The sequence below is a fragment of the Heterocephalus glaber genome, unplaced genomic scaffold, assembly GCF_053883595.1.
Source record: "Heterocephalus glaber isolate CG9 unplaced genomic scaffold, H.glaber_assembly_v1.0 deba00001481, whole genome shotgun sequence".
In the NCBI taxonomy this organism is placed as follows: domain Eukaryota; kingdom Metazoa; phylum Chordata; class Mammalia; order Rodentia; family Bathyergidae; genus Heterocephalus; species Heterocephalus glaber.
In genome coordinates, this window is record NW_028258317.1 from 60,198,298 (window position 1) to 60,218,748 (window position 20,451).

The 20,451-nt window shown below is 45.3% G+C and overlaps 1 protein-coding gene across 1 annotated transcript; it reads left to right on the plus strand.

Annotated features, from left to right (window-relative positions):
- The first annotated feature begins 1,420 nt into the window (after positions 1-1,420).
- Foxb2 (forkhead box B2) lies at positions 1,421-2,758 on the plus strand. Its single transcript, XM_087183544.1, has one exon. The coding sequence runs from the start codon at positions 1,472-1,474 to the stop codon at positions 2,756-2,758; it is 1,287 nt and encodes a 428-aa protein (XP_087039670.1). The 5' UTR covers positions 1,421-1,471.
- The last annotated feature ends 17,693 nt before the right edge of the window (positions 2,759-20,451 follow it).

Consider the following 20,451-nt stretch of genomic DNA (forward strand, 5'->3'; position numbering starts at 1 on the left):
CCCGTTCAACCCATCCTTTATAGGGGAGTGTGGCAGGGCCTCTGCCCACCAAGCCTTCATTTATTCTAATTTCCTGGTTAGCGTGTCTCGCCCTCTAGACCGCTGTCCTGGGACGCAACGGGCTGTCTGATGCTTCCCTATACCTGGCGGGGACTATACAATAAAATGATGACCAACTTGACGTTTAATGAAAATGCCCCCAAGTTTTTCTCCTCAGAGGCTTCTCCCTGCGGCCCTCCGGGCACCGGGATTTCTCTCAGAAAAGAGGCTTGAGGACAAGATGCTCTGAACTTGACCCGGAGTGGCTAAGAGAAAAAAGAGCCAAGTGCTTAGGTGGAAAGAAGGAAGGCCAAAAGGGCGCGGGAGATGCCAGAAAGTAGGGGAGCGAGAAGGCAGCTTCCTGTCCCCAACTACCGCGCGTCACGGACCGGGTGGGGCGCGGTTATGGGGACCACGCGGCGCGGTGCCCCCTCCCAAGGGACAGCTTGCGCTTCCGCCCCACAGGGCTGCGCCGGAATGGGGGTGGAGGAAGGGGGGAGGCGCGGCGCCTCCTGGCCCCTTTCACAGAGACGCGGCGGCGGCGGCGGCGGCGGAGTCCCCCAGCCTCGGTCATGTGATAGTCTCGCAGCGCGAGCTGCAGGGGTCTCGGCGTCTCGGGGACCATTACAAAACGCAGCCGGGAGAGCGCGGCGTTGCCACAGCCGCCACCTCTCCTCCTCCAGACCCGCTTGGGAGAGGGGCGGCAGCTGCAGCGTGGACGGCGGGCGGGACCGGTCGGAGCCAGCCGCGCCCTCGCCGGCCTTCGCAGACGCCCCTCCAGCCAGCGGTTCTCGCCTGGCGTCCTGCGCCCGGGTCCTTCTGCAGAGCCCTGGGCGCCGCGACTGCGGAAACCATCAAACTTTCCCCCTTCCGTCCTCCGCTCCGCTGAGACTCTGAGCAAAGGGGTGCACAGGCTTCCGGGAGGGGAGCCCCCCAGGCAAAACCAGAACTGCAGTGCAGACTGCCTCTGGCCTCCAGGACAGCGAGCGCAACCTCGGTGGAAGGGGCCAGAGCCTCACTGGCTGGTCCGGGGCTCCCTTTAGGCGGGAAGAGGGCCGAGAAGGGGCCAGAAGGAAGCACCGCCTTTCTCCATCCACTCCGCCGCCGGAGACGCAGAGCGAGAAGGTGACGGTAAAGCTGGCGCCGGCGCGTCCCGCCCGAGACGGAGCGCGCCCGTGGGTGACCGTCGAGCCCAGGAGTCGTGAGGGTCCGAGAGCCGAGTTGGCCGGAGCGAGAAGGGCGGGGGCCTCCTGCGGCTCGGCGGAGGCCCGGAAAAGGGGCAGAGAGGGCCTGGGGGTCGGCGAGAGGGCTGGGTGACGGGGCGGAACGGGCGGAGAGGGAGCCGAGCGGGGGCACCCAGGCCCCGGGCGCCGGGCGCTGAGGGACGCTGCGGCCCAGCGCGGGCCGGAGGGCGGTGGAGGAGCCAGGAGCGATGCCGCGGCCGGGGAAGAGCTCGTACAGCGACCAAAAGCCACCCTACTCCTACATCTCCCTGACGGCCATGGCCATCCAGCACTCGGCCGAGAAGATGCTGCCGCTGAGCGACATCTACAAGTTCATCATGGAGCGCTTCCCCTACTACCGCGAGCACACGCAGCGCTGGCAAAACAGCCTGCGGCACAACCTCTCCTTCAATGACTGCTTCATCAAGATCCCGCGGCGGCCCGACCAGCCCGGGAAGGGCAGCTTCTGGGCGCTGCACCCCGACTGCGGCGACATGTTCGAGAACGGCAGCTTCCTGCGGCGCCGCAAGCGCTTCAAGGTGCTGCGCGCCGACCACGCTCACCTGCACGCCGGGAGCAGCAAGGGCGCGCCGGGAGCCGGGCACGGGGGACCCTTGCACGCGCACCACCCCCACCCCCACCCCCACCCCCACCACCACCACCACCACCACGCCGCCGTCCACCACCCGCCGCCGCCGCCGCCCCCGCACATGGTGCACTATTTCCACCAGCAGCCGCCCCCCGCGCCGCCGCCGCCGCCGCACCTCGCCTCGCAGGCCCCGCCGCCGCCGCCGCCGCCGCCGCAGTCGCAGGCGCAGCCGCCGTCCCACCCCGGCAAGATGCAGGAGGCGGCGGCCGTGGCGGCGGCGGCGGCGGCGGCGGCGGCGGCGGCCGTGGGCAGCGTGGGGCGCCTGTCCCAGTTCCCCCCCTACGGACTGGGCTCGGCCGCCGCCGCCGCCGCCGCCGCCGCCGCCGCCTCCACGTCTGGCTTCAAGCACCCCTTCGCCATCGAGAACATCATCGGCCGGGACTACAAGGGCGTGCTGCAGGCTGGCGGGCTGCCCCTGGCGTCCGTCATGCACCACCTGGGCTACCCGGTGCCAGGCCAGCTTGGCAACGTCGTCAGCTCCGTGTGGCCTCACGTGGGCGTCATGGATTCGGTGGCCGCGGCCGCCGCCGCCGCGGCCGCCGCCGGGGTCCCTGTAGGCCCCGAGTACGGAGCATTCGGGGTGCCAGTGAAGGCCTTGTGCCACTCTGCGAGCCAGGGCCTTCCAGCTGTGCCCGTGCCCATCAAGCCCACGCCCGCGCTCCCTCCCGTCACCGCGCTCCCGCCGCCGGCGCTCTCCCTCCCCGCGGCGTCCCAGCCGCCGCCGGCGCCGTCCACCGTGTGTTCCGCGGCTGCGGCCTCGCCGGCAGCCCCTCTGCTGGATCCCACGGCCCCGAGCGCGCCCGAGAGCAAGGGCGGCCCCCTGCACTCGGTGCTGGTGCACTCTTAGGCATCCCGGGGCGGGTGGGACTGCACGGAGAACCGGAGAGGAAGAGGGCGCCCGGGGGAGGCGGGGCGCAGCCGGCCAGGCCCAGCCGGCGCGAAGGAGGTGTTCGGCCGGACAAACGGATCCGAAGAGTGGATTCTCCAGCGGTCTGAATAAAGTGGATTCTCCAGTGGTGTCTGTGCTTAGACTAAGTTGTACAATCAGATTAAGGAAAGCCTTTGCAGGTAAGAGTTTCTATTGAAATTATTATAATCGGTAAGTTATGGGGAGGGAGCAAAGGAGGTTTGGGAAAGCCGCACTCGCTGGCACATTGGAAATGGCTCCTCACCCTTAGTCCTGGGAGCAGAAACTGGACACTAAGCCTCCCCGGGAGAGATCCGCCAGGGACGCCGAATCGGATCTCACCTACCAAGGTTCCCTCTCGGCTGGGCCCATCCCACAGCAGCCGTCTCTAGAGCATATTCAGGACAAAACTGCCATCCACCGAGGAAATCTCGTTTTAGTTGAGAAGGAAAAGAGAGTGCGCTTGATGCGGTTTTTTCCTAGTCGGCTAAATGGGGCGGACACGGTGTCACGAGTAAAGTCGCTCTGGGGGGAGCGCAATGGGAGCCCCAAAAGGTCTCTGGGAAAGTAACTTTCTTGGGTCTGACCTCCAGGTCGAGAAGGGTAGGAGGAGCCGTTAAAGCAATTAGTTTACACAAAAGAGAAGGGCAGCGGCTTTAAAGGCAAAGCCCCAGATTCCAAAAGTAAAGTTCGGGGAAACACAACGAAAGAAAGATAGTAAAGGCGACTTTCCACCTGCAAATCGTTTGTGTATTAATTGTGTGAGAGATTGTATTAAGGAGCCCAAGAATTTACTGAATTCCCATGATCCGTTCCCTTTGAAATTTTAAGAGGGAAAAGTCAGTTCTCTCCACAGGACAAGCCCCCCGCCCCCACTCTAACTCACAAATGCGAGAAAAACCTGTCACGTCGCCCAGCAGTCTCGGGTTTCGTAGCTGTGCCCTCCAGGCTCCTTGGACGGAGACATTCAGAGAGCTTGCCACCTTCGCCCGCTGTGCTTGATTTTGGTGTCCCAAACGCTCTTGGGGTGCGCGTGTCTGTCGAGCAAATTCTTCAGTTTCAGTTTGTGAATGAAAAAGAAATTTGCCTTGTCGTTGTTGCCCTTCCCCCATTTTGAGCCCTGGGAATAGCACTTTACTCGCCACAAACTTCTTGGAAACAAGGGGGCGGAGTGGGGAGGGATCAGATTTGCCCTTTTCGGCTTGTGTCCCCTCGCGTTCCGTTCGGGTTATGACTTCGTTCCTGTCTGCCGGTTTTGTACGCGGTGTTCTCCATTAAAGCTTCTCTCCGGACCTACTGGTGCCTGTGTGAACGTGTTTAGCTTCTCCAGGCCACGGTTTCAGTGCCAAGGGGCCAAGGGAGTCCGCAAACCTTCACCCTCTCCTTTATTTCTGACCTTCAGAACTTCAAAGAGCAAGTTCACAGGTGAGCTGCTCCTACTGACAGGTTTTTTCCATTTCTTCTTTTATCCATTGGTTCTATTTCCTCTACCTATTTTCATCACGCTCGTTCCCTGACTAAGCATGATACAGGCTGAATTAGCAAACAGCCGCAACAGTGACCTTTTTCTATTACCTCCACCAGGACAAACCTGTCCTCAAGGGCAGGCCGGGATGGGACACTCGGTGCCAACGGCTCCCCTTTAAATCTGCGGGTCTGAACTGGGAGAGGCATCAAGGTTGGCGCTGGGACACTGTCCCTAGTCCCGTGGCCCACAGTCACGAGGTGGGTGGCACCTGCCACCGCTTTGCGAGGACCTGTTGCGCACCGCGCCCGGTGCGCGCTCCCAGAGCGGGGCTTCTGGGTGACCACAGCCCAGGGCGGGAGCCACAGAACGCGGGGTGTGTGAGAGCCTGCGACCCTGCCGCCCGCGCGGGTGCAGCAGTCCAGCGTGCGGAGCGGCCGCGGAGCTAATCCAGGAGCGGGGCCCCTGCCGGTTGCGGGGAACGCGAGTTGCCCTCCTCCCTGAGGCCTCCAGCAAAGCTCCGCTTTGAACCAGCTTCCCTCTGTCCAGCCAAACCCAACGAGTCCCCTCCGATCTTCCATCAGAAGAAAATTAAAGCGGAAGAAAAAAGGACCTGCCCACAGTAATATCGCTGGAGGGATTTGGGCTGGGTCCTGTGCGCATCCCTTATTTACAAATCTCGTTACAGCCACCGCTGAGTCTGCCCTCTCCTGAGAGACTCGTCCCGGTCAGGCCTTTGACGTTCAGGGCTCAGCATTGCAGCGCAGGTTATTTCTACCGACTTTCAGACTCTGCAAAGTTCCCGCGGAGTTTTCTTCTCCACGAGTCTGAGGCTGTTGAAAGAAAGGAAAGAAAGAGGGAGGAGAAGACACTGGCGTGGGGGTGAAAGAGTTCGGGAGAGTTTGGAGTCTAGTTTCTCTGTCCACATGCGAGTGGGTTGATGCCTGAAGCCCTGGGCCAGGTCCCTCATACGGGGGCCACGAGACAGTCGGCACTGCCCCTTCCACCTGCCAGAATGGTCCAGAGAGCTTTGTAGCTGTGCCCCTTCCTCCGGGAGAGGAGCGTGGCGCCCCGTGTAGGTCTGCACCCAGAGGGCGAACCCCAGTCTGGCCCGGAGAGTGAAGCTCCGGGGCAAAGGCGGGTCATGGACCCTCAGCTTTCCCCTAGACCCTCCAGCCTCCCGCTGCGGAGACCTTTCAACCCCAGTGAGGCAAATGGTTCTTTTGTTTTTAGGATGGGGAAGATGGAAAGGCAAAGGGAGTGTAGAGAGGATTCTAAAAGCAAGCTTTCATTCAGAAAAGGACCCTGGTACCCAAAGAAGAAAGAAGGGGCACCTGAGACTGAAGAATGTGGAAATAAACGGGGGGGGGGCGCTTTTCAGCCAAAGCTCTGATCCCAATGAAGGGTACCAATTACAACCCTCAACTGCCCTGAAAACTTCTCTCAACTAAGACGGTGTCTGCTTGCTGTTGAATTATAACTGAATTGTGTGAGCTCTCATACCTACAAGTCCCCGCTGGCCATGTTGCCAAGCCCGGAACCTAGCAGGAACAGTCTTGACAGACCCCAGAGACAGCAGTGCAGGGAGAATCTATTCCCACTGCTTCTCAGCAGGAGCAGATCTCTCTATCCATGTGGCAAAAACACACCCACAGATATTGGAGCTAGACTGCTGTGCTGGTTTTAAAAGTGTTACCAGGGGTCAGTCAAGCCATTAACAAAGTATTGTCCTAGCAATAATGGAAGTTTTTGGAGAACCGCCAAAACTAGTGATAAGATTAGTACGTTAATGGTGATCATTTGGTAGTGCTCTCAACTGGTATACCGTCCCAGCTGATCTCACAGATATTTGTCCTCTAGTCACTTGTTGGGATAAAGGGAAAGTTAGTTCTGGACATAAGTGAGATGGAAGTAGAAGCATTTATAAATTTAAGGCTGCCTCAACTCATGAAGATAATAGAAATCACTCTTGGTAAGCAAAGCACTGGTGGAGATAAGTTAAGCTCCTGGTCACCTGGATGATAGGAAAGACCACCATTGCTCAGCTGGTGTCCTACCTAATAAATGAACAGAACCTTGAGAAAAAGGAGAAGTAATGGGGGAATGGGGTCTAGTGTATGTGTCCTTAAAATAAAGGCAGAAAGAAAACAACTCCGAGTGATCTATTTGGTTTTATTTCCCTGGGAACTAAGAGAAATAAAAGCGGAGAGAGGGTGAAGCTACATTAGCTATGGTCACAAGAAAAGGCCCTCCTGCATGGGCTGGAATTGGCACTGTTGGCATCTGGCACTCAGGAAGCCTGTCAGCCAGGCTGGCTTGTGGTCAATTATCTCTTTAAGTAGACTGGCATTGGTCCAGCCAGGGAGGAGGACTAGTTGCATTCATGGGAATCTGAGCCAATTAGCTAGAAGTGACACTGCTGAATTCCAAATTCATTTGGAATATTTGAAGGTTTGAAAGGTTGGTCAACACATGTCCTCAGACTCAAAGGTATCATTTGCCTGCTTGACACCAGTACAGGAACTTCAGAAGAGCACGGCAACAGAATCCTTAGGAGGGGAAGCATGGGTCACCAGAGCCACAGATTGATTCCTCTTCAAGTCCTTTTCCTGACAGACGTGCTGTTTCTGAAGGCACAGAATAATGCGTAGATCCTTGTAAATTACAGAGAGATCTAAAGCCCTCAATCCTCCCTTGAATAAGAATTCTCATTCCTCATGGTACCTAGCTATGACATAAGAAGAAAGGACAGATTTGGGGCATGCACAGACCTGGGTGATGTGGCCTTAGTAATAATCAGATTGTGTATCTGTAATCCTCACGGAGGTTAAGGGGCAGGACGGGTTGGAGTTGAAAATGGGAAACCAAAGAAACTATTACAAAAATCAAGGATAACCTCTTTGTGGGCTTAAGGGCAGAATGGGGGTCTACGCGCAAGTGGGAAGTCCTTGAGTTCAGGAGGGCAAAACAGTTGCTTCAAGTCCAACATTCACGTTTTGCTCATTCAGAGTATTTTCATTGTCTTTTCAAGTTCAAATGCTACCTCAGACATACCCTTTGGGGGAGCTTAAAGAGATGGGCTTGGGGTTTGAAATCAGTCTTAAACCATTGTTTAAATGGTATGAGTTTGGCAAAACTCCAGACATACTCTGTCCCAAGCACTGTTCCCCTTTTACTATCCCCTGTGTGTTTTAAGAAAAATTCAAGCCATATGTTGTTCTTTCCTCCTTGCATCCAAATGTAACTTTATTGAATTTTACCATGGTCCATGAAATATAAATTCTGGGTTTTAATCCTTAATATATTCATATGATCTACACACAGCCCCATGACATGCACATATATCATTAAGCAGAAAATAAAGCATCTGAGAACTATAGTTGTATTATTATAGTAACATTTCTTTAGACTAAAGAGCCATGCTGAGAACACCACATTTAAAAGGATTTTATAAAGTTATCAAAAAAAAAAACCTTAGTGACTCATGGAAATATTGAAAGAATATTGCTAAGGAGATATTTATTTGTGCTTAATTTGATCCAAATAGTTCTTTCCTGCCACAAGGAAGAATCTTTTGTGCACATGGGACATCCAAGTCACAGACCTCATTACTGTAGCATCGTTTCTAACATGCGTTAGAATATGTTTTCCCATCTGAGACACTGCCAATCTTGTCAGCACCTTCACGGACGGCATGTTTTTTATTGTTACCACAGATGAATCCTTAGAGAGAAGGGAGCTAGGCAGCTGTGGTCTAGGTCCAGCTGAACTGGATCCACTCCAGAAAGGACTCACAAACAATAAGACATGTAGTTGAATCAAAAGGAAAGGGGGGAGGCACGCAGAAGAGAGCACTCAATACTGAACAGTAAAAACAAATTTTAATTGTAATTTTCTAATATTCTTTTAAAAATATTTCTTAGCTAGGGCTTTAGGGTATAAACCTCAGCCTCATTTGTTGCCATAAAAGATGAGGCTTAATCTGCTTAACGGTTCATCCCAAATGAGGATTTTTGTGACATTAACTTTGTGGCAATTTATTTTATAGGGATTAAACTGAATGCCTATAGGAAGTGTTTCCATAAATTGTGCTATTTGCATCTTATGGAGTATCATGCAACAATTATAAGTAATGTTTCAGGAAGTTTTACTCATAAGCAAAGGTTTATGAAATCTTATGATCTCAACCCCATATGTACATTAAAAAGGTACATCACTAGAGGGGATTACACCAAATATTAAAAATTTGGTAGCTTTGGACTGGTGAGATTATGTCATTTTCTTGTTTTTAATAGTCTTAGATTGGTTTAGATGGTCTATAACTATCGTGTTTTACTTTTATAATCAGAGAAAGGATTAGTCAAAAACCTATGCAGCCAGTGTAACTCATATTTCAACAGAAGGTGAGTTACTATTTAAAAGGTTCAAGTGGAGGAGGGGTGGAGAAGGGCTGGTTGAAAAATACTTTAAAACCAAAGGGCATCAAAGACAACTGGAATTGCTCCCACCTTTGACCAACACCCTCTGCAGCAGACCCTTCTGGGAGGGAAAAAGGAGAGGCTATCACTTTAAGCTTTATTTAGGGAGCTTTCCAAGAATCACTAGGAAAATGTTAAGGGGCTAAAATTACAAAAGAGGCTTGCTAAACAATAAATTTCACGTTCTTCTACTGGCTTCCCTTCTTTTCATGAATTTTGTATTTCATTAATTTTTGTAGTAGCCTTGAAACTTTTTGAAACAAAGTATATAATCAACATCAAGTAAATATATTCAACAAGCTTAGTATTTCCTTTCAGATAAAAAATAATGCAATTTTCCACAAAAGTAATATGTTTTCTCTAGTTGAGAAACCCTTTTTGTATAGCAGCCAAGTTTTTAAGGGGAATGTTTTAGATACTATCTATATTAGTTTGAGTAAATCCATACTGAATAAATCTATATTCCCTGTCTATACAAAAATTGTTTATTTTCAAACACATACAAAAGCCTGCAACTATTAAGAGTTTTGCATATTTTCAGAAGACTGAACATGTCTCTAATTTTATATCAGAAGCCTGACAGCCACCGATCATTAAGATTTGGGTTTTCAAGTAAGTAATCTCTGAGTACTCTTAGTGTACAGGGGAAACACAGAAAAACTCCATATGCCTTCAGAATTGGAGCTCTCCCCTCATGTGAATACATAGAAGACTTGGGTTGGGGAGCAGCAACCTTATTTCAATAATGAGGCAGCTGAAACAGAACATTCTTTGAAAAGCAAATTAGTGAAAACTAAACCAAATTCAGATCAGCCTTCTTGCCACCTTATATCATAACCCAAACCTAACACAAAACCCTTTTAACCAGGGGGCTCAGGGAGCTAATTCTTCATTTCTTTCTTTAATGTGGCAAAATTATGTCTGTATATCATGCTTTCATACGACACTTTATCAATTATACTGAGAGACTTTTATATCTCCTATCTCATGTAGAGGAGAGAGGTTTTACTCTGAGCTTATGTGTACTTAGGTTTAGATCCACAACTTGAGGATGAGGGTAACACAGGTGTTCAAAAGATACAGCATTTCACGGAACTCACATACTGCTTAAAAATGAAGTCATTCAAAAAGAGGGAACTCTTACACATTGTTGGTGAGAATGCAAGTTATTACAACCATTATGGAAAATGGTATAGATATTCTTCAAAACATTGAAAATTTGACTACTATATGATTTAGCAATTCCACTACTGGGTATATAACCAAAGAAATTAAAATCATTATATCAGAAACACCTGCATTCCTGTTACTGCAGGGGAAATGGAATTAATCCAGTAGTTCTCCAACAGATGAATAAAATGTGGTGATATATATATATATATATAATATATATATCATATATATACAATGGAATATCACTCACCTTAACAAAATAAAATTCTGTCATTTGTGGCAACGTGTGGAACTGGAGGACCTTATGTTAAGTGAAATAAGCCAGTACAGAGTAACAAACACCACATGTTCTCATACATTTGTAGAAGTTAATGAAGTTGAGTTCATTGACATAGAGAGCAGAATAATGGTCACTAGAGTTTGGAAAAGCTAGAAGGGAGGAGGGACAGAAAGGTTGTGTAATAAGTACTAAAATACAATTAGGAAGAATTACCTCCAATGTTTTATATCAGTAGAGTAACTATACAATTTGTTATATATTTCAAATAACTAGAGGAAAAGAGCGTGCAAGTTGTCAGTACATAGAAACAATAAATGTTTGAAGAGATGGACATGCTAATTACCCTCATTTGATCATTAAAATTGTATAATTGTATCAAATTATCATACTGTACCCCATCAATAAGTACAAATATTACATGTCAATTATTAAAATAATTTTTTAAATGTTGGAGCTGGAGCCTTTCAGCCAAATATCTACAAAATATTTTGTTATTCAGAGCTGGGCACTAAGTAGTGCATATTCTAGCAGAACAAAAGTTACCAGGAATTGGGATCCCTCCTGACCTTTGAGAGCTCATCAAATTCTCTCCAGCTGTATCCACAATGTATGGTAGATTCACAACCCAGTACCTCTGGGGATGTCCACCCTGTGGCAAAGGAAGTGTGGAGGTGCTGCTTCTCCTAGTTACCTCTGACATCTAACTCCAGCTCCCACATATTTGGTTCACTTTAGAAATAAAAGCAGCCCTAGAGAGCTCCTCATCCCTCCGCCTCGTGAGAACACAGCGAGATGGTCCCACTTTGACGAGACAAGCAAGAAGCAAGCTGCCGGTGCCTTGACACCAAACCTGCAGGTGCTGTGGCCTCAAACTTCCTCGCCTCCAGAACTGTGAGATGTAGTTTTCTGTTGTTTCTAAGACACTTGGTTATAGCAGCATGAAAGGACTAAGATATGGCCCCTTTATTCATAAATACTCCAGATGTAAGCTGTGTCAGTGCCAAATCTCAGCCTTGAGTTTATCTTACCTTCAAGTCATAGTCATAAATTTAAATACTTATCATTTTTATGTCTAAAATTCCCCTTCCGTCTTCCTACCAGGAATTTCTCGTGGGTTACCTTTTGCCATTTGCTCTAATCTTGCAGGTTGCTTGGCCCTGGCTCTCTTCTTGGATATCTGATCTCTCCTGTCCAGCCGCTGACTTTACCTCTCATCCTTTTCTACCCTATCTTGCACTAATTCTTTATGAAAGACAGTTTCAATTTCTGTCTGTCCCTCTTACTCTTTCCAGAGCTTAACATTGAGACCTCACCTTTACAATGAAAAAGCTCTATCAAGTTACTTTCCTAAATGAGGACAGCTCCTTTAGTGACAGAAACTAAGGTTCTAGCTATTTAAAAAGTCACATTGCAAATCCAATTGTAAACACATATCCATTCCAAAAGCATTTATTCAATACTGCATTTCAGGAATTACGCCAGATGCTGACAATAAGACTTGCTCTACCCTGAGCCACACAGCGTAGGGTCCAACGCCAGGTAGAGTGGGGGGAGATGAAGAAAATTGAGAAATACGAAGAACACCAAGAAAGAAGGATTACCAAGATTATTCTTGAAAGCTGGGACCAGACAGAACCATAGCCTGTTGAGCTAATGGCTGGGGGGAATCCAGCACGCTCTTTATTTATAGTGTAAGACAAACAGGAAGAGAAGGCGGGGTCTCGTGATCCAGGCATGCGCAGAAAGGGAACAAGGAAGAAGGATACATAATGTAACTGGGGCTGTGCAGTCCAGCGTCGACAATGTTAGTAGAGAAAGTCTACGGAAGAGAAAGGAAGCAGGGATTAGGCGAAGAGCCATCTTCAGACTGGCCCGCAGCAAGGTTCCTTATGCACCAATTGTTAAGCCATTCTCTCATCTGCAAACCCACCCTTTCCTACTTTGCTTTAAAATGCTAAGGCAGGGGCTCTAAACCACATTTCTATTTTGCTAGCTGGTCGTACAGAACTCAAGCAGAGACCATAAGGGAAAAAAGAGAATAAGACAATAAGAGAAAGAAAGAAGGACTTGCAGCTTTGCATTTGTAACCTTAAGCTTCCTTTCTGCTTTTGTGATTCCTACCAGCATCACCCTGGCAATGTTTATACAGACCATAGCAACAGCTTCCCATAGCAACAGCTGAGGCCATTTGGATGTTTTCCCCATACTTGAAGAGGCATCTTCTCAGAAACACCAGCACCACCGGTCAGGTGCCCTGTGAAGTTCTAAGCTTTTGCTCCCTTGGGACCTTCTCTAAGTTTATAAATTTCTATCCATTGCACTCTCTGTCCTATGGGTGGTAGCTGCTTCCCGGACTTGCTAGTCTGTGGTACCTTAGGTCCCTTTATACCCTTTCAGTTATTGACACATCTACACCTAGTTAATAATTCGTTATATTAAATTCTGTCTATAAAAGTAACTGGAGTGGATTGTGTTTCCTCACTGGGCTCTGATACATCTATCCCCAAGGACCTGATAATCTGAAGAAGACTACCTTCTCTGAGAAAGGTATGTGTCAAGTAATTACATGGAGGGAAATGTTAAGGTTCAAATTTATCATGCAAAACAATGTGTCTACACAGATATATTCACACTTATTAACCACAGAAAATATTTTAAAATTTTCTCACCTTTGCAAGTAATAATGTTATCCCTTTTTAAAAAGTTAAAGCCTGTGTGCATAGTGATATGACATGTGTCCTTTCTGCATGTCTTTATCATAATTTGGCTTTCAAAAGTTGCATCTTCTGCAGGTAGATTCGGAAGTTGCAGTGTGACAGGGCTAGTCCGGGTGAGGCTGGTCCCCCAGGTGAGGCTATGTCAGGCTACACTATTTGGCCTTTACTTTCCAATAACCACGGGGAAAAAAGGCCCTAATTCTCTCTGTGAAGATGGGAGACCAAAGAGCCAAGCCGTGAAAATCTCACCACTGTGAACAAACTGATTAATCAAATAAATTGAAGATATTTAGAATGTTTCCAAATTTAACATTTCTGCTTGTACACTTAAAGGTATTGAAATTTTTATAACTACTTACAACAATAAAAACTAATATTTATTTAGCTTCTACAAGGTTGGGATATAGATCTGTGACATAGTGCTTGCCTACCCTGCCTGAGGGCCTGCGTTCAACCCCCAGTATCATAAAACAAAATAAAGCAAAACCCTAAATTCTAGTGAGCTGAAATGGTTTAAAGAGTGACTCAGAGATTCAGCTTCTGTATGAAGATTATTTAGCTAGTTTGTGATGAAGGCAGGATTGGATTGCATGGCAATCAAACTCAAGTCCAACTCTTATTCATGGTATTCTACTGCTTTGAAAAGTTGCTTTGCTACTCCATTTCTTCATTTTGATGTCTGTAAAACCAGACATGTAATACCCACATAATTAGGTTTAATTAACCAATAAATAAAATCAAATATGTTGACAATTAAAATTGAAATTCATATTTTCCAAAACCAATTGGCAAATATTTCTTAGTAAGTGGGAATAGGTTGAAAAAGCTTTCTTAAAAATTAATATGATTCAGTGAAGGAGGCAACCTGAAAAGAGGAAATAGTTTTGGACAATATTTTAAAAACTAGAAATAAGCAATATTTCTTACAGTTTTTCAAAACAGAGTGGTGACTTTAAAGCCATATTTGTAGAAACAATTTCATGGCTTTAAAATTAATTTTAGCATCATATGGTATTTACCTAAGAGTATGTTTTCCTAGTTTCAGAAATATCAATGGCAATTAAAAGAAAAATTATAAAACTATTTGAATATTATTTGAAATTTTAGAATATATCATGCCAAGAAGCCAAAGCTGGAAATTTACTATAATTGGAAATCTGTGTGGATTAGTCCAAAATAATGAGTTACTACATGCTGTATAAATCATAACTACTTTCAACAACCCCAGCAGCTAGCTAGTTCTCTCTCTCTTTCTCCCTCTCTCTCTCTCCTCTCTTTCTCTCTCTCTCTCTTTTGATTCTTTCTGCCTGTTAGCTTTCATGTTACTGAAACATAATATCCAACAACCAAAACTTAAAAGAGGAGAGATTTGATTTGGCTCATGGTTTCAAAAACTTCAGTACATGATTGGCTGGCTCCAAGGCAGAAACAAGATGGCAGAAGGGTGTTGAGGAACAAAGCTACTCAGTTCTTGGCAGATAGGAAGCAGAGCAGAGGAGCAGTGCCAGAGAGGAAGAAGTTAGAGCCCAGACATAGACCCCAAGGCCACGCCTCCATGACCCACCCAGACACACCCAGAAATGTGTTCCACCAATGCCCCAGGTGGATCCCAAAGCCAATCAAGTTGACATTCCACCTTAACCTCCATATTTTGTCTCCAACTATTGAATTATGCCTTTCCTTAAAAGTCCAACCTCTACAATACCTGATACATTGTAGAAACTCAAATATATCCTTTCTATCTTTTTTCTGTGAGTTTTCTCATCTTTATTTTAATCTTCTTTACCCTCCTACTAGCCTACCTTTCCCTCATTCTTCCTGTGTGTGGTAAGAACCACAGCACAGTGTACCTTAATTTGGACAGGGCATGCCACTGACTTTCCTGCAGAAATAAATTGGAGAATAGTCTGGCCTCAACTATTATGAAAATCTTCATGTTCTTTACTTCATAATGTTTTCCATATCATAACATAAACTTGATGTGTGCGTGTGTGTAACAGAATTATCCTGTAGCAAGTCTCTTTCATAGCTGTTTCCTAGAAAAACGGGGAGATTCTCTTGTATTTCCTGCAACTCCTTCCAAGTCCTCCAACCTGACATTATGTGGAACTGATGGCCTCCATCCCAATTTCTTGAAGCCATTGACAGCATTCAATTAAGACATAAATCTGGACCCCATGAGCAGCTTAGTCCGTAGCAGATTTAAATTGACTGGAAAGATCATGTTGAAGTTCTAATTCTAGGCATCACACTATGAAAGATGTTGGGCTTTGTGAACATCATATTTAAACGGTGGCATAGTGCAAGGAGAAGAGCTTGAGGTTTGAATCCTACCACTGAAATTTACTACCTCAATCACTTGAATGATAATAGTTAATTGAATATTTACAGCCCAACATAAATCTCCCAAACAACTGTATGCAGTAGCTCCTAGATTCCATCCCATCCCCATTTTATAGGTAAAGATACTCCAGTTTAGACATCAATTTTTCTTCCCCAAGGCCACACAGCTAGCATGTGAATGTCAGGATTGGAACTCAAGGCAGTGAAGTTCAAGCCACAGCTCTTGGCTTCAATGCTATACAGCTTCATTCAGTTCTCTAGTCTGTTCTCAGTCTTCTTGTCTTAAAAATGAAACAAATTTCTATTGCACTGGGCAATTAAGGGAGCAGCTCTGTAAATATTAGCTTCCTTTCACTTGGAGCTATAGAACTTCACCAAATTAAATCAGTTTAGAGTGAGATCCTTGGTAGAAATGAAAGTAATGTTTGTCTAAGTTTTAGCCCCTGTGTTTCTTGACACAGGGGTCTCCAAACGAGACTGATCTTTGTGGGTCTCTAATAGAGAAAAAGCTTCAAGATTTCCATGGTCCTTAGAAATTTAAACACCTTTGCTGTGAGTGACTGAGTACTTTTAAAAGAGCACTTCCCAGATTTTATTAACAAAATCTTCTCCTTTTACAAACTATGGAAACTATTGTGCAAATTTACATATCTGTCAATCTGAGATGGGTTGGCTTTGTATTAACTACTGGGAAGGAAAACTGAAGTTTGGAAAGGGAAACTGTGGTTATTTTCATAAGGAGAAGAAATCCTACTCCAGTTCCCCACCAGGATGAAGAATGGGCAAGAAAGCAGAAATGTCCTGTGGCTTTGTTGCTAAATCCTTTCCTCTTCCCACAAAAAAGTGACCAATGGGTTGGGGATTTAGTTCAGTGGTTTTGCCGCCTGCTGCACAAGCGCAAGGACCCGAGTTCGATCCCTGGTACCAAAAAAAAAAAAAAAGGGACCAACATGCAGTGACAATATTATGATGTTGATTTTGTTAAAGCTGATGCAGCATCAATTCTCATTCCCTTTCTTCCTCCTATTTTCCATCTCAGGTGAGATAAAGCCAATGGATGGATATGTACTTTTGATTAATCACTGTCTTGATCCTCTCCATAATTATTATTCAACTAAGACATCACAGAGCTATTTCCATGGGTTTACACAGAATTTTTTGACTCATATAATAAATGAGAGCTCAAGTGTCTGCAAGTCTCTGCCCAGTAATGGGAAAACTAGAGAACTCTGAGTTTTGGCTTCCTTATTTACAGACATTAGCTCCACATTAGCTTAACAAGCACACTGTGTTGCTGGAAGTTGTACAAGGAGGACAATAATGCTACCTGTATGAAATTATTGCAAGATGGAGTGTTCAAATGCTCCAACCAGCTCCAAGGATGGAGAATGATCGCATTCTAAAAAGCCATGAAGCAGCATCTCTTTGTAGGCTCACTAAGTGTATTGCGAATACTAGCGAGTAATAATGATGAAGGTAAGAATGAGAAGGTAAGAATAAGGAGTGGGGTGAATAGTAATCTTTCTGTCTTTAGGGAAGAGTTGATATTACTCTTCTACATGCACCAATGATTTCAAACTTGCAAATAAAACTTCCGTGGGCATAGAAAGTGGAATAGGAATGGAAGAAGTTTTTGGCTTGATGCAATAGAGAGTTGCTCCGCATAGCCTACAGAGCATGTATAAACATTGTGTTCAGGCTCTTAATATCACATGCCTCAAGATCTCTATTACAAGCAAGAAAAATCTTCTTTAAAAATACATTTTACAGACAAGTTTCCAGGCAGAGTTAGACAGAAATTCAGATATTTAAAACCCACTGAATGATTTGTACTTTCATAAGCTATCCAGTAAAAGTTACAAGTTGAAATGTTTTCACAGCATTTCATTAGGAAAAAAATCCCAGAACTAATTACCTGCCCTTCCACACTGAGCATTATTTTCAGTACATTGAGCACTCTTTGTCACAAAAGATAAAAAACACTTGACATTCACTACTAGTTTGCTCTTTGAGGTAAATGAGATCAAAATCTAGGATTTAGAAAATAATATTACTCTCTTTTTGCACATGTCAATATAATGCCATTAAAAATCCCAAAGTCATTAAACTCTATTACTGCCATTCATGAAATAAGTATACTTGAGATTTTGAATTTCTAAATTAGATAGCGGTATATATATCAAATCCCAATTCCCACTAAAATCAAGATTAAGGGCTCCATAGCCAATATTCATTTCATTTATTTTATAATGATACATCACTGTCAACATGATCAGTCTGGGTAAGAATCTAAAATAAGAGTTCAAAATTCTTTAGATAGGCATAAATCCAAGCATGTGATAGATATCTTTCTTATTGCTGCTGTAAAAGATTGCCAAAATCCTAGTGGCCTAAAACTACACTAATTTATTCTTAACCCTAACCCTAACCCTCTTGATCCAATTATACTACCACATCACAGTTCACTCTTCATCAAACCTAAGCATACAAGTGCACAATGTGTTAACTTCTCATCACCATGACAAAATATCTGAGCAAAGAAACTTGAAGAAGGAGGGATGTATTTTGAGTCATGATTTTGGAGGTGTCAGACCATGTTCCCTTGGCTTTGTTGTTTCTGGTCCCTTGGTAAAGCTGAGCATCATAGTGGAGAGCATGTGGCAGGTTAAAGCTGCTCAACTTAATGCAAACAGAAAGCAGACAGAAAGGGGAAGAGCCAGAGAGGACAGGGCAGGAACCGAATACAGTTCTCTAGGTCATGCCTTCATGATCCACTCCCATCAACAATGGGTGAAGAAAAGACTTCTTTCCTCTATTAACTTCCTCTGTCTCCCTCTTATAAGGTCATTTGTGACAATTTTTTGTGTCTCCAAGATAATCTCCCCATGGTAAGATCCTTAATGTAATCATATTTGCAAAGCCTATTTGCACATTTGTTACCATTCACAGATTCTAAAGATTAGCATGTGACTATCTTGGGAAGCCATTATTCTGCCTCCCACACCAGCTGAATCACTCACTAATATGTGGCTTATCTTGACCTCATCCAGATTTTCTGCTGCATGGAAATGATAAAAACAACTTTTTATTTTGTGAGGGAGAGAAAAACTTTCCACCCTCTGAAGGTTTAATAATTTAGCCTATAAAAACTGAAAATGGACAGATTAGCAAAAGAAAAACCATTTTAATTATGTGCATATACTTAGAATCCTACAAAATGTGAGACTCAAAAAAGGGCTAGACACGGCCAGGGATTTAGCTCAGTGGTTTCACAGCCTGCTGTGCAAGCGCAAGGACCTGAGGTCAATCCCTGGTACCAAAAAAAAAAAAGAAATAAAAATAAAAGGGCTAGACAAGTGGTAAGTTTTTATAGCATCCTGAGCAACAGAAGGGGAGAAGGGCTTGATGCTTCCAGGAAGAAGTAGCGAGGAGTCATGGGAGGGTGAAGGGAGGAAATGCACAGCCCACAAAGGTGTTCTTGTGATGTAAAGTCACTCAGGTAGTAAAAGTTGTCTTGGGGCAACCCCCAGAGTAGGCGCCAGCCTGTGACAAAGTCTGTAGTGCCCACCCTTCAGCCTCTTCTGTTATGAGATAATTCACCTTCAAGCCTCTTCTTGTGTTTAGGGGGACAGGAGGACTGGAGACAGTCAGAGAGATCTTGGTTCTTCAGTTCAAAGCTCTCAGAACGCTAAAGTGCTCTACTTTGAGTAAGCATTTTCTTAGCTCCAACAATTTCATGTCTCAATTCCTTCATCACCATGAATCCTATGAAGAACTCCAGTGCAAGCTCCTGGCATTCAAGATCATGAAGCAGGAAAGAATGGAATAAAGGAAAAAGAAATAAATAAGAATGTTCCACTATGCAGCTCTCAGATTAACTGAGGACAAGATGATTTCTATCCAAAGGAATCTGTAGCTTGCCTTTTATCTCCATCCCTTTAATTAAAGACACACTCAAATCCAGTGAGTCAGCTTGTGTTGCAAACTTCAGAAGTGAACAAAAAATACTCAAGGGAGATGTTAGTTCCCTTCCAGTGGTTGCCTCTGGAGTGCTTCTGTTTTAGTTTTTCATACAAACATAATATGAAAAATCAAAGCACAGATTTGATTCAAACCAATCATCTAAAAAGGAAGCTCAGTTTTCCAGGAATAACTAACTCCTGGAACTTGAAACAGCTCTTCAACTCTCTAGAGCAAGTATGTCCAACCTGACTAATCTGGAGAATACCCATCAAATATATTTGAAAGACCCTTTAACAATTTGATTTAGAATGAATGATAGATGTGATTAGGGTTGTTAGGAAAGTACAAATCCATCACAACAGAAAACTTCATTTGACCTTTGAAGTGGGAATTAGATGGTAGGGAGGGTTTGATCCTTCCAATATCTAGGATCTCATTCCCTACAAAACAGGAGTTGGTGGTGGGAGGGCAAAGAGTGGTGTGTGTGTGTGTGTGTGTGTGTGTGTGTGTGTGTGCGCGCGCGCGTTGGAGATTGTCTGACCTTAACAGTGCTGTGGGTTTGAGAAACTTGGATCCACCCTCAGTTACTGATATGTAAAATAGCACTATAGGAAGGGAAAAACACTTGAGGATTGCTACCTCACTTTAATGAAAAGGCAGAGGTTTACACAGTTTGTAGTACATGAGGATCTTTACTTTTCTACTTTTTTTTTGGTACCGGGGATCGTACTCGGGTCCTTGCGCTTGCGCAGCAGGTGGCGAAACCACTGAGCTAAATCCCCGGCCCTACTTTTCTACTTTTAAAGGACAGGAAGACATTAAATCTCTCTCTCTCCCTCTCTCTCTGTCTCTCTGTCTCTCTCTCTGTCTCTCTCTCTCTCTCTCTCTCTCTCTGTGTGTGTGTGTGTGTGTGTGTGTGTGTGTGTGTTTAAGTGGAAGACTTTATTCTCAGTTATTGATTGATACTAAATAGAGATTTCAGGAATCAGGTGACTCCTTTACAAACTATGTGATAGAGCAGGCATCTGTCAGAAATGTAGAAAGCTTTAATTTTTATAAAATTGTGCAGGAAGTTTTTTATTTACAAGGGATGTAAGACATGTGCTAAAGTCATTCTGGCTCACTCATATAAAACTATGAAGTTCCATTTTCTACTTTTTCATATGGGGAAAGTGTTTTGAATTCCAAATAATGGTTTTCCCCCAAACAATTCT

What these genes read in the sequence shown, in the direction of transcription:
- Foxb2 (XM_087183544.1), top strand. Translation starts at nt 1,472, where the DNA reads ATGCCGCGGCCGGGGAAGAGCTCGTACAGCGACCAAAAGCCACCCTAC.